This window comes from Candoia aspera, chromosome 1 (assembly GCF_035149785.1).
Source record: "Candoia aspera isolate rCanAsp1 chromosome 1, rCanAsp1.hap2, whole genome shotgun sequence".
NCBI classification, from domain to species: domain Eukaryota; kingdom Metazoa; phylum Chordata; class Lepidosauria; order Squamata; family Boidae; genus Candoia; species Candoia aspera.
The window spans coordinates 282,560,821-282,573,450 of record NC_086153.1 but is presented as its reverse complement, the minus strand read 5'-3'; the positions used below and the strand labels follow the sequence as shown (position 1 = coordinate 282,573,450).

The 12,630-nt window shown below is 40.6% G+C and overlaps 1 protein-coding gene across 1 annotated transcript in view; it reads right to left on the bottom strand.

Moving 5' to 3' along the window:
* The window catches only part of GPR176 (G protein-coupled receptor 176), a 48,915-nt gene extending 36,698 nt beyond the window's left edge, over positions 1-12,217 (bottom strand). The window contains exon 1 of the mRNA XM_063289971.1: positions 11,866-12,217. Coding sequence (XP_063146041.1) covers positions 11,866-12,085 — 220 coding nt within the window. The 5' untranslated portion in view covers positions 12,086-12,217. The remainder of the gene's footprint in view (positions 1-11,865) is intronic.
* Positions 12,218-12,630: the final 413 nt, after the last annotated feature.

The following is a 12,630-nucleotide window of genomic DNA, read 5'->3' as shown; positions in this document are numbered from 1 at the left end:
TCTGGGTCGTCTCTGCCCAACACCCACCTCAGGACCTCCATATTCAGACCCTCTTTGAATCGCTCTATTAAGGTAGACTGAGACCAGTCCTCAACCTTCCCAGCCAAAGCCTTAAACTCCAGGGCATAGTCTGCTACCGACCGCTGTCCCTGGCTGAGCTCCTTTAAAGCCCTTTTTGCTCTTTCTTTGGCTAATGGGTCTACAAAGTGCAACTTCAATGCCCACAGGAATTCTTCGAACTCATCAAGCTCAGGAGCTTCTGCCTCGCTTAACTGAACATACCAGTCAGCTGCCCTCCCCTTCAACTTGTTGGCAATGGCATTTATCTTGGCCCTTTCGGAACGGAAATACGGTCCGAATTCATCCATATAATTCCTTGCATTTGTGAGGAAGAAAGACAACTTAGTTGGATCCCCATCAAATTTGATTGCAAAGTCTTTCACTCCCGCTCCGGGCGGGCCCCGTACAACATCTGGTCGGCCGGTCACGCCCGATTGCTGGGGATCTCCGTTCTCGAGGAGGGGATTCTGAGAGATGAAACTCTGTGTGCGAGACGAACTCTGTGAGGTCTTGGCCCATCCCTGTGCCGTCTCCTGCCTCTCTCCAGCGGTGGTGCCGCCGGGGGGGGGGAAGGGGACGAGTACCTGGCGCTTGATTCCCCTTCGCTCCTCACCTGGGGCCCCCATGCCACTGACCATCTCTTAAACATATACTGCATTGACTCCAATTTTGCCTCCAGTACCCTTAGTCTTTCAGGGGTTTGGGAGTCCTCCTTCCCTCGTCCGTTCTGCTGCTTCCGCTCCGTCCTTACGACGATTGGGGATAACGGGTACTGCTGTTTCCAGGACGTCCTGGACGTCCCTGGTAGGGGTCCCTGCGCCTCATCCCAGGTGATCAGCTCGCCTGGCGACTCTCCGGTGGTTTCGGGTGCTCTTCCTTCTCCAACCTCCTCTTCCTCCAGGCCGGAACTTGAACCCTCCTGTACCCGATGGTTCTGGAGTAGGGTGCCTCTCTGTTCTTCTAACCATGGAATCGGGCACCCCGTCGCTTGTTCCCTCGCTTCCACCGGTCTTGGGTTTGGGTTCGGTCATCGCTAGCTCTACTCCCTCACAAGATCAAATCTGGAAAGGGGCTAATGGTAAAACTTTATGATTCTCAGCTTTATGTAATGATTGCCTATCCTAAAATACTCAGACTCACAAGCAGGAGCTTAATAATATCTGGTTATTAAAGAATAGTATGCAAATACAAAGAAAGCTGAGAATGAGCAAAAGCGCGCCAAATACAAACTAAAAACCCTCGGTGCAAATGTGATCCCTCCCCTCACCCAACCGTTTCAAATTCCCCACCCCAGGTGCTGGGAACGAGTTCCGCCGATCTCCTGGGAAGAAAACTTTGAACACACGAGATAACCCAAACACATTCCATTCAACTGAATACAGATAACAAGCCCAGGAGAAGGAGTCCTCACAGCCCCTCCCAACCAGAACACACATCAGCAACTTGACATGCGAAACGTTACGATGTACAATGCACACTGAAACAGTGAACATGACAATTTCCTTAAGGAAAGCAAAATAAGCTTGTAACCGTTCCAGCTGTTGTTCACACAACAGATTAATACATAAATAGAAACGAAAACATACCATTTCAGTATATATTATATACACTATATGGTATATATTATACCATTTCATCATCATCACCATCATAGTTTTTAAAGTGCTCTGTTTATAATCTGCTATAGTGCCTCCCAGCATATTAATATCAGACATACTGGTTGGTAGTTCCCTCAATTTTTCCCCTTTTTGAAAATAAGGATACATTTGCTGTTCTCCAGACATCTGGCATTTAATCCATTCTCCTGGACTTCTTAAAGTTAATACGTAAGGTTTCCAGTCAGTCACTCATGCCCTAGTTATCTCCCATATAGACTATTGCCGTGCGCTCTACGTGGGGCTACCCTTGAAGAGTATCTGGAAGCTACAGCTCGTTCAAAATACAGCTGCACGAGCAATTTTGGGTGCCCCAAAATCTAACATCTTTGCTGCAGCAGCTGCATTGGGTGCCAGTTTGCTTCCGGGTCCGATTCAAGGTTTGGTTATTACGTGTAAAGCCCTAAATGGCATGGGTCCAGGTTACCTGAGGGACTGTCTCACCCCCATTACATCGACCTGTCCCACCCGGTCAGGCAGAGAAGGCATGTTATGGACCCATCCATGAAAGAATGTTGATTGGTGGGGCCCAGTTAGAAAGCCTTCTCTGCCATGGTCCCCACCCTTTGGAACGCTCTTCCCCCAGAGGTGAGGCAGGCCCCCTCTCTCCTGGCCTTCAGGAAAGGATGAAGACCTGGCTCTGCCATCTCGTGTGGGGCGTGAGGAGGGGTAACCAGCCCTGGGTGTGGCTAGTGCCCTGAAGATGCTCCCGAAAATTAAGAACGTTTTAATATCTACATCTTGGACTATACTTTTTATTTAAGAATATTGTTTTATTGTATTTTAATGACTATTTATTCTTGTTTTATTGTAAACTGCCCAAAGTTGCTCTTTGAGTGAGATGGGCAGTGACTAAATTTGAAATATAAATATAAATAAATAAATAAGGTTTCAGCCAAGCCAACAGCCAATTCCTTCAAAACCCTAGCAAGCAACTATCTGAATCTTGAGTTTTAAAGTAATTCAAAGTAAGTAAGTATTCCCTACCGATGCTTCTGTCAATCTCAAATTTCAAACGTACTTCTTCATTTTGTTCTTCATAATCTTCTAGTGGGACACATTCCCTTTTGTTGGAGAATAAGCTGAAAGAGGAATTGATTAGCTCTGCCTCTTCTTTTACACACTTTGCTTTCTTCACTGGAAATCTTGTATTCTGATTTTATTCTCTAAGGCCTTATATGTTGCTTTTAGTATCAATTCATTAGGAGTTTTAGCTTTCTTAACACTCTCCCTACAGTTCTTGGCTACCTATATGTATTACTGTTTGATGCACTGTTACACACACACACACACAGAGTATATATTCTTTTCTGTTTTGCTACCAGAAGTTCAACTACCAAGTTCAACTGTCATTGAATAGTGAGATGATTAGTTTTCATTGTTGTATCAAAAAGATTACACAGGAGAGGCTTTTTTAGAAAAACAAAACATGAATTTAGTCTATTTAGGCCTCTCAGCCTGAATTTACCAGATGCTTTAGCTTTCACTGTTGTCCCACACCAAAACTACAGACTGTCATGCAGCACCTGTTCCGAACTTCCCTGTAACCGCTGCAATATGTTTTGTTCCGATTAGTAATTTGGGGCTTTGTGCTGTGTACATATAATGTGTTTTAATGCTGCAGTTCACCAAGTGTCCTGAAAATGTGGGTAGGCCATCTTTTCAATCTCAGACCCAAGAATACTTGGGTCCTTACAAAGAGGGAGAAAAATACATCTAGTTCATCCTCTCTATACAGATGTCTAAATGACATAGTTATTCTGAAAATAAATGGGGATCTACAATCAGCCTCTAGTAAAGCCTGATTTCTGTAAAGCAGAAAGAAATTAAATTAAAGATCATAATGGGCAACCTTTCAGACACAGTGGGGTCAGTCTATAATTTTTACTATTATGTTGCTCTGCTTGATGCTCTATTTTCAGAAATCACAATTACAGCAGAGTGCTGTAATTTAAAACTCCCCATTGGCTACTAAAAAGCAGTATCCATGGTAGTTGCCTGCCATATGCTGCCTCTGCAAGGTCTTCGTGTTACACATGTAGAACTCACAAAACATAACTTACTGCACTCAGGAGGCCCTAGAAAAGAGAACAAAAAGTCCTTAAGGTTAAAAGAAAACCAAAGATCAGCATGCTTTTCCTTATGAAGCTGTAGATGTTGTTTTATATTTTCTTTCACACTTCTGCACAGCCTTGCAAGTTTGGATAGCTGCCCATGGATGCCTTTGGAAATCTGAAGAGGCAATTAATCTGAGTTCCAGACCTGGAACAATTTGTAATGCCTTCTGCTCAGCAAATTAAAGGTGAATAAAATATGGCAGTAAGACTGAGTAGCAAATGCCCACTAGAGGGATGGCTTTAAAGGCAACATTCCATTTAAGAAGGGAGGTGTCTGCTCAAGTGCCTTGCATTTGTGTGAAGCTTCAGTTATGTAACCCAAACATGATGCTGGAAAATTCTGATTAACATTTCTCTTTAAAAACAAACAAACCCACCTAAATACGTGGGGACATGAAATAGCTTCAGCAATCGAAGGAAGGCTATTCTTTTGCCCATATCATTTTCTTGATCTAAGCTATCAATTGTCACAGACCAAATTGATACTTACCCTGTAGGGAAATGTTAAGGTATCATATAAATACACACATTATATTTCATATCTTGGAAATCATGAGGGAGACAACCTAGATTAGGAAATTAGCATTGGGGGAATGAGAATTAATCCCAATTCATAAAACAAAAGGGAAAAGAGAAGATTTTGGTCATTCTCCACACCTTTCTTCATAAAGATTTCTGAGATACACATTTTTACACACCTCTTCTCAGCAATGCTCACAAGACTGCTCATTTGCCAGTGATATTAGGGAAACAGGAATTTTGCAAAGTGGCAAGGAAGGGCTGTTTTAACTTAGCTGTTCCCCAGACATACTGTTCACGTCTGTTGTTATTTGATAATATTCTGAGATAGTAATCTTAGGTTTGGGGAAGAGGTAGCTAGAGACACTTTTGTCTACTAGAACACAGGAACTTGAATTGCCTTGAGTTTATTATGGCCTTAGACTAGAATCTATGCAGAAAATACAGCCATAAAAGAAAATCCATATAATAAAACTAGAAGATGTGCCTTTTCTGCCACAGCGCCCACTTTATGGAACTTTCTCCCTCCAGAGATCAGGATGGCCCCAACCCAGCTGGCCTCTCATAAGGCCCTGAAGACCTGGTTCTGGGCCTGGGTCCCCAAATGTGTGCAGGCACTGCTTGATTGTATAGTGATTTGGGTTTGATGTTTCTCGGCTGCTTCGTATTTTAATTTTTGTAATTGTTTTTATTTTAATTCTGCTTGCCACCCAGAGTTGCTTATTGAGATGGGCAGCCATATAAATTGGATAAGCAAATAAGCAAATAAATAAATAAATAATGTGATAAATTCTTGATACTGAAAAACAGTATTTTGCAACTCTATATGCCATCTATGGGTTTCTGTCTGCCAAAAAATAATATATGTAGAATTCATCTGGATACTCTGACATTTTTGCTAGCAAGGGTTCTAATAACTTTAACCAAGAATCAGTACAAAGGTTAATACCATAAAATCACGTTTTATTGATCCAACTCCAAGGATTCTCAAGGGCGTCTCTGCACAGCTGGAATGTTGTTAAATGTGATCTGTAGAAGTGCTGACTGGAGGGTACTAAAACAGACTCTGGAAAAGGTGCTACAATATTTGAGTAAGTGACTTTAATCTGTAGGAAAGTATCTTAAACTTTCTGTAAGAATTGGATATGTCCTGGTGATTTGGCTCAGTTCTATATCTACATTCTACATCTTTGATTTGTTGCTTAACAGTCTTCTTGGCTTTATCTAAATCTAACCTTAAAAGATGTTCAAGAAATAGTCCACTAGTATATAGCTTGCTCATAATATTTTCCCACTGCTTAGATCTAAGACTGTCCACTGCTATTAATAGAAGCAATCCCATGGTCACCAAGTTGATCTTCAGCCAGGCCAGCAATATTGCTTTCCAGACTTTGGCTTCTACTCTGGGGAACCAGTTTCTTAGCTTAACGCCTCACTGGATGTTCATTTGGATGTTATGAAGATGGCTCCTTAAAAAACAGCAGTTTTTCACAGGCACCAAGGTTGGAAAAGAGCCTGGTTACACTCAGTAAAGGGAACTAAGCTACTGTTTTTGCAGCTGGAATATAATTCCCTCCTTGGTTCTGGTAAAATCTTATACCCAGTACCACAATCTTTGGGCTAAGAAGGAAATACAGTTTATTTCAATAGTTTTCCTTCTGGAGGACTGATATTTAAGGTATCCAACTTGTTCAATAAAGTAATTGTCTATATACTAGTTATTAGTTTTAGACCTGTTGGAGAAAATCTTAACTTTCATTTTTTGATAATAAGCAATTGCTGTTCCTTACAGTGCTGCACCAAGGCCCTAAGATTTATTTGAGTCTGTGACAAAAAAACAGCATTGTCTATGTAAAGTAAACATGGTAAAGGTTATACATCAGTGTCAGCACATGTAAATCAAGTTCTTATAGTAGACTAAGTGAATTTATAGAGATGTTACCAAAAGATGCATATTTGCTCTACCCCTTTGCCTACTGGGATCAAATTGGAAAGCTGATCAACATTAGATCTTACATTACACCTTGTGTTAGTATACCACTTTTAAAACAGTAACAGTAGTCTTTCATCAATAGAAGACACTGATGGACTCTTGAAGTTGAGCTGAAGTCCGTTTGGGGAAGGTTACTGTGATTGTGATTCCAAACTATATACCCCAAATTTGCAATTTATCATTATATGAAGATCTGTGGATTTACGGAGCATGGACATAACAAAAATGATTACTCTTCTGTGATGAAAAGATTGTACACCCCAAATTTTTAATCTTGAATGGCTGGGATATGTTTGCTCTCTGCTTCTGAAGTATCTCTTTATCAAGAATGATCAATACTATTTGGTGTGGTTAAAATCTTTTGTACATATTACAATATGTTTTTGTTTGGTTCTCTGATTTCCTTTGTCCTTTTTGTACCTTTTTGGGGGGTTTTCTTTTTATATACTAAAGCATAAACGTATATATGGGCAACTTTATAACTATAACCAAAACTTGGAATAAATAATATGGCTGAACTTAAAATAGACACTTTTGTTCTAGATGTAGAGATTTGAAGTTTAAAAAAGGGGTGGTATTTCTCAGGTTATATTCTACAGCTGCTTTATCTCCTAGAAACCTGTTATGGAAGAACCTAACCAGGCTGAATTCTTGTACATTAATATCTCCTATTTTCCCTTGGCATTACTTAAGACTTCTTAGCTTGAAGCTTCTTTTTTATTCTGGGAAGTGCAATAAAATGAAAGGACTGGAAAGCTTCCAGCAACACCACCACCCTGGGAATGCAAGTCAGTAGAAGTTCCATAGACAGGACCATGATTATTCATGTACCTTCTTGGCTGATTGAAAAAGTGTTATTGCTAAAAAGGTACCAGCATCTGTCAGTGACTGCCAGTTTCTACCCTGCCAGTAAATGCATAATGCAAGGTGGAAAAACTATTTGTATCCAGAATCATTATTGCCTCTTTATGTTATTTTCAGCACTGTTATTATTCACTGTGACCTTGCTCCCCATTTTCCACCTGCAGTCTATTTTTGGTTAAATAGATGTCAAAGTAATCAAGCAACCTAAAATTCCACAGAATTCTTTTTATTAATCCAAACTTAATTGTTGTTTTCTTAATTCTGTTTGATTCTGAGCACATCATTTTTGTCAGAAACTCTGCAGCTGCATACACATGCTTTACTTCCTTAGTCCCTGTGGCCCCCCGGCTAATTTTTTCAGCCCCCAAATTGTGGAAAATGACCAATTTTGGGTGGGCCAATTCTTAGCCAAAAATGATACAAAAAAGGTATATTATGCATTTTATTACTCCATATAAAACATTTTTTAATCTACTTCAATCTTATTCTCAGCAAAGAATGGGTAGAAGAATGGAAGATCTAGATCCAGGCCTCAAGAAGATTTTCTAATCCTGGCCTTGGCTCTGAACTTTGATTTGATAGAAGAATGTTCTGAATTTCTTTTCCTCCTAACTCTTCCCTAACAGTTTCTCTATATTATTTAGATACCTGCCCCAATCTCCAAGACTAGAATTTGCTTTCTGTTTTTCTTGAACAAGATTTAACACCTATGTGCACATCACATTCTATGGCCAAACAAATAAACCAAACTTAGTTCACACAACATGCTTAGATAACAACTTAATTCACATAATAATGCTGAACCTACAGTATCAAATCCTACCTTAGTCTACTGTGTTATGCCTTGTTGGCTTATATATAACTATTTTCCATTTGTGTATGGCCAGAGGAAAAACTGGCTATGTCCAGAATAAAGACCACATTCATCCTAACCCCATTTAATTATTTTCATAATTAATTCCTTCCTACATTCACTATATCCTATTTATCCATTTTTATTTATTTTGCTTTATTAGTTCAGGACAAAAACAAATAAAAATAAGCAATGTACAAAGCTATGGAGAAAGAAAAAGAAACAAATTTAAAAAAGAAAAAAACATACAAGGCATATTTGCACGCGCACGCATGCACGCACACAAATTTCAACAAATGGTAGCCGTATTTCATTATAACTATCCACAGATAATCTATGTCAATATGTAATTTGTTCATAAGTTGCTAATAACATTAGCTCTGAATAGATGTGATCCTAACTACTCAGTGGTATGCGAAGTTGAGGTTATCCCACTTTATTCAACTTTCCCATTCAAGACTGGTGTGCAATTTGGCGGTTGTCTTGGACTCACAGCTCTTACTTGAAGAGCAGGTGGCAGCTATGGCCAAGATGGCCTTTGCACAGATCTATCTAGTGTGTAAACTGTGCCCATTCCTGATCAGGAGGCCCTTTGACTATTCATGCCCTAATCACCTTAACAATGGACTGCTGCAATGCATTTTACAGGTCAAGAATTATTTGTATAACTTAAAATCAATCCATAGTTTCAAGTCTCTCAGTGCAGAGCAGGGGAGACACCAACAGGGCAAAATTGAATCAAAAGCTCAGTGAACAACACAGCCATTCATCATATGGAACTGCAGAATAGATTTAGCATATCCAACCTCAAATTGGCTTACAGTTTTAGAAGGATGGGTCCCCATCCTCTTTGTATGTTTGTGCATTTACTGTTTGCGCCATAAATGTCACCATCTGTTTCTATTCCGCAAAAGAATTTGATTTGCATTTTACCCTTTATTTTGTATTTTGTATTTAATTACTAATTTCCTCCAGCTCAAGTCATTATAATTTGTTAATTTGTTGCTAATCCCAAAAGAAACTATTTTAATACTTCGATACTGTTTGTGTTATATGTATCAATGAAAATTTGTTTAGCTGGAAGAGACTGACTGTGTATGATAAAGGTAAAGGTACAGGTTTCCCTTGACATTAAGTCCAGTCGTGTCCAACTCTAGGGGGCAGTGCTCATCTCCGTTTCAAAGCTGAAGAGCCGGCGTTTGTCCGTAGACACTTCCGTGGTCATGTGGCCGGCATGACTGAGCGGAACGCTGTTACCTGCCTGCCGAAGCGGTACCTATTAATCTATTCACGTTGGCATGTTTTCGAACTGCTAGGTTGGCAGGAGCTGAGACTAGCAACAAGAGCTCACCCTGTCACGGATTCGAACCGCTGACCTTCCGATCGGCAAGCTCAGCAGCTCAGCGGTTTAACCCACAGCGCCACTGCGTCCCTTACTGTGTATGATACCTGGGTTAAATTCCTCAAAACTCATTTTTGGCCACTGTTTGAAGTTCCTTTGGTGTAGATGTTACAGAGATGGTCTTAAATCTGAATTCCACTCCTGAGAGATGAGGTAACACACAGGCCTAAGATGACCAATGTTATCATATATGAGAATTAGCAAACACTATCTATAGTTTCAGAGATAGGAAACCTGGTTCAAAAACATGAAGAGTTTTGCCTTACTTCACATAGTACTCCAGAATACATAGAATTGCAAGGTTAGTTTTTTTCTGTATAGCTTCCTATAAGTACAGGATGCTACACAATCACCCAGATATTTATACAATTAAATCCAGGAGTTTTCCATGAACTCATACACTCTTTCCCCATCCCTGCTCATTCAAACATTCCTTGTCTTCATAGCATCACGGGATTGGAAAGGATGATTCATTACAGTGTAAATGTTCATCAACAAAGTTAGTCCACACAGTTGACAAATTTATTTCTAATCAAGGTTGCAAATTGAATTATTTTATTATATTTCTATATCTTGTTAATCAAGGAATAATGCTGGACAGTTATATTTTATAAAATGCCAGTGAACATCATATAAAATTAACTCAGATCCAGTTCAGAACAGAAACTGGGAATACCAGCCACCGGAGGTAATAGGATACGTTAAAGGTGCACCAAGCAAAATAATCTATAAGCATCACAAGGCAGGCACCTTTCTTGAACACACAGAGATAACACAATATAGGACACAGAGTGCGGCAATACGTTAAACATATCTAATAGATAAGAAAATCATACCCAAATAAAAAGAAATTAATATAGTAGTATGACCAGGAACTGTAGGACTCACAAATGCACTTGCCATAACACTAGAAGCAGCAATCTTTTGATCTAATAAGGAGGTGCTAGATATAGACAGAGAATTACAACTGCAGTTGTTTGAGCTTCACAGGTGCCTGGAAAACAGCAAGAGTTTTGCTCTGAACTCAGGACATCACCAAAAAGTATACAGGTGGAGACTCTTTGTCTAATCATGCCTAGCAATTTAACTTAAAATTCAAACAGCATTAAAACGACTTCCTCAGGAAAGACTTCGGCAAAATAACTGTCTGTATGAATAGCCTCGGTCAGGCTAAATGACCAAGCCATTTGTCATCTAAGAAAACAGTCAACTCATCAATAAGCAGCAATTCTCACTAAACTCAGTGTACTCATTTTAGTGTCAAATTAGCGTATTTTAAAAGTCGTATATTCAGAAATCAAACTTTACTATATCTTGTTGAAAAAAGAAGCTAGAACCCACAGCCTTTCTTTTTGGTTATGTTTTCTGTTAGGAATTCAATGAAATCCTCAAATAACTGGCTTTTAATTAGTCCCTCAATTAGTATCACAGTAAGATTGGCTGGAATGTTTTCATCATACTTACTTTCTACTAAGTAAACATAATGGTTAAATAGTATCCAGAAATAACGCTGCAGAATTCTTCAGATTTTAATTCCACGTATCTGTACACAACAAGACTTGACTGGGAATTATCCAGCATAAAACTGCATATAGTTTTTCCAAGGGTCCTGTATGCAATTTACACAAATAGAACTATGAACATGCATCATTTCTGCAGAAAGCTAGTAATACTGAACACATGAACAGCAGGGTTGGCTTCAGCCAAGGAGAGGACTAATTCAGAATATTTACTTCCCCATCTAGAACAAGTGATCAGTACAAATGTGTGATTCTGCAGGTGGCTACCATTATGCCACTGGCCTGCCACTAGAAAAGTTTCCTAGTGTTGTAGATGTATAGAATGTAAACAAGAAGCGTAAGTAGTGTCTTGTGTTGTTTATTCGTTTAGTCGCTTCCGACTCTTCGTGACTTCATGGACCAGCCCACGCCAGAGCTTCCTGTCGGTCACAAAAGTTCGTTTCCAACGCTTTCCAAGTAGCTATGGGCAAGCCCTTATCTCTCAGCCAACATCCAGCAAGTATTTGGACTTTAAAAAAAAACTTTTTAAAGCGCTAGGTTACAATCCTGCATGGAGTGTGGCTGGTTAATTCCCACTGCCTTTATTGGAACTGAAACAGCCCAACTGTGCAGAAGATAGCAACCTCTAATGGCATGTTTTCTTTATACATACATACATACATACATACTTATTTATACAAAAGCTTGAGAAAAAGTGCAGCATGTTGTCATCTAGGAAGCAGCATAATATTGAAACTGTAAATCTGCTAAATGATCCTTCGGTTCTGGATCGTGGGGTTAACTCCTGCAGACCTCAGCCCACAGCCCTTGGAACAGTAAGTCCTGTAAACAAGACCATTTCGAAGGGGAAAAAACCTCCACCTTGCAACCGTGTTTACTTACCTAGCAGAGAACCTATTAAGATGACAACCTGCATAGCAGTAGTAAAATGTCGGTATGTTTGTCCTTCCCTGTATTCCTCGTAATCTGACGTTCCGACTGGATGGGCGCTTCGGTTGATTCCCACGATTTGAGCACCGGATGCGTTCAAGGCGCTCTTGACAGCCTGATAGGGCCCACGCTCGCTCGCGTTGGCTGAAGCCCAGCTTGCATTGTAGCCCATGGCGGGGTGTCTTTCGGCCTCCCTCTTACCTAACAGTCACCTCCGCCCGAAGCCAGCGCTCTTCGCCCCACAAAGCCCGCCGTTAGCACCTGCTTTTCCAAGCACGGCCCGTTCCATTATGTTTCCACTAAATATCTGACGTTTCAGGTCTGCACCTCATTTCAAAGGGGGGCACACATCATGACAAAATGGGAGAGGGGCGGGGGGAAAGCTGACTGCATCTCGCGCTCCGTTGTCCCATATTTCTTGCTCCGCTGCTTCGATGCCACTGCGCGCCTGTCCCCGCTCAGCGCGTTTACACCGCCACAAACACAAACGAAGCCGAGAGACGATCCATGCCACCTACTCATTTCACTCTAGTACGCGCAACCGGCGTGCATCCAAGCAGGGCACTTGGCAACCCTTTTTCGAGTTCTTGGCATGGCGAGGCTTAGCTCAGAACCTCGTACATCTTTGCGAGGCAATGCCTTCCTCCCCCGTCCCCTTTCCTAACGCAGGTGCGGTTTCAAGTCTTCGGCAAGCCGCAAACTCTCGGGAGGTTTTAC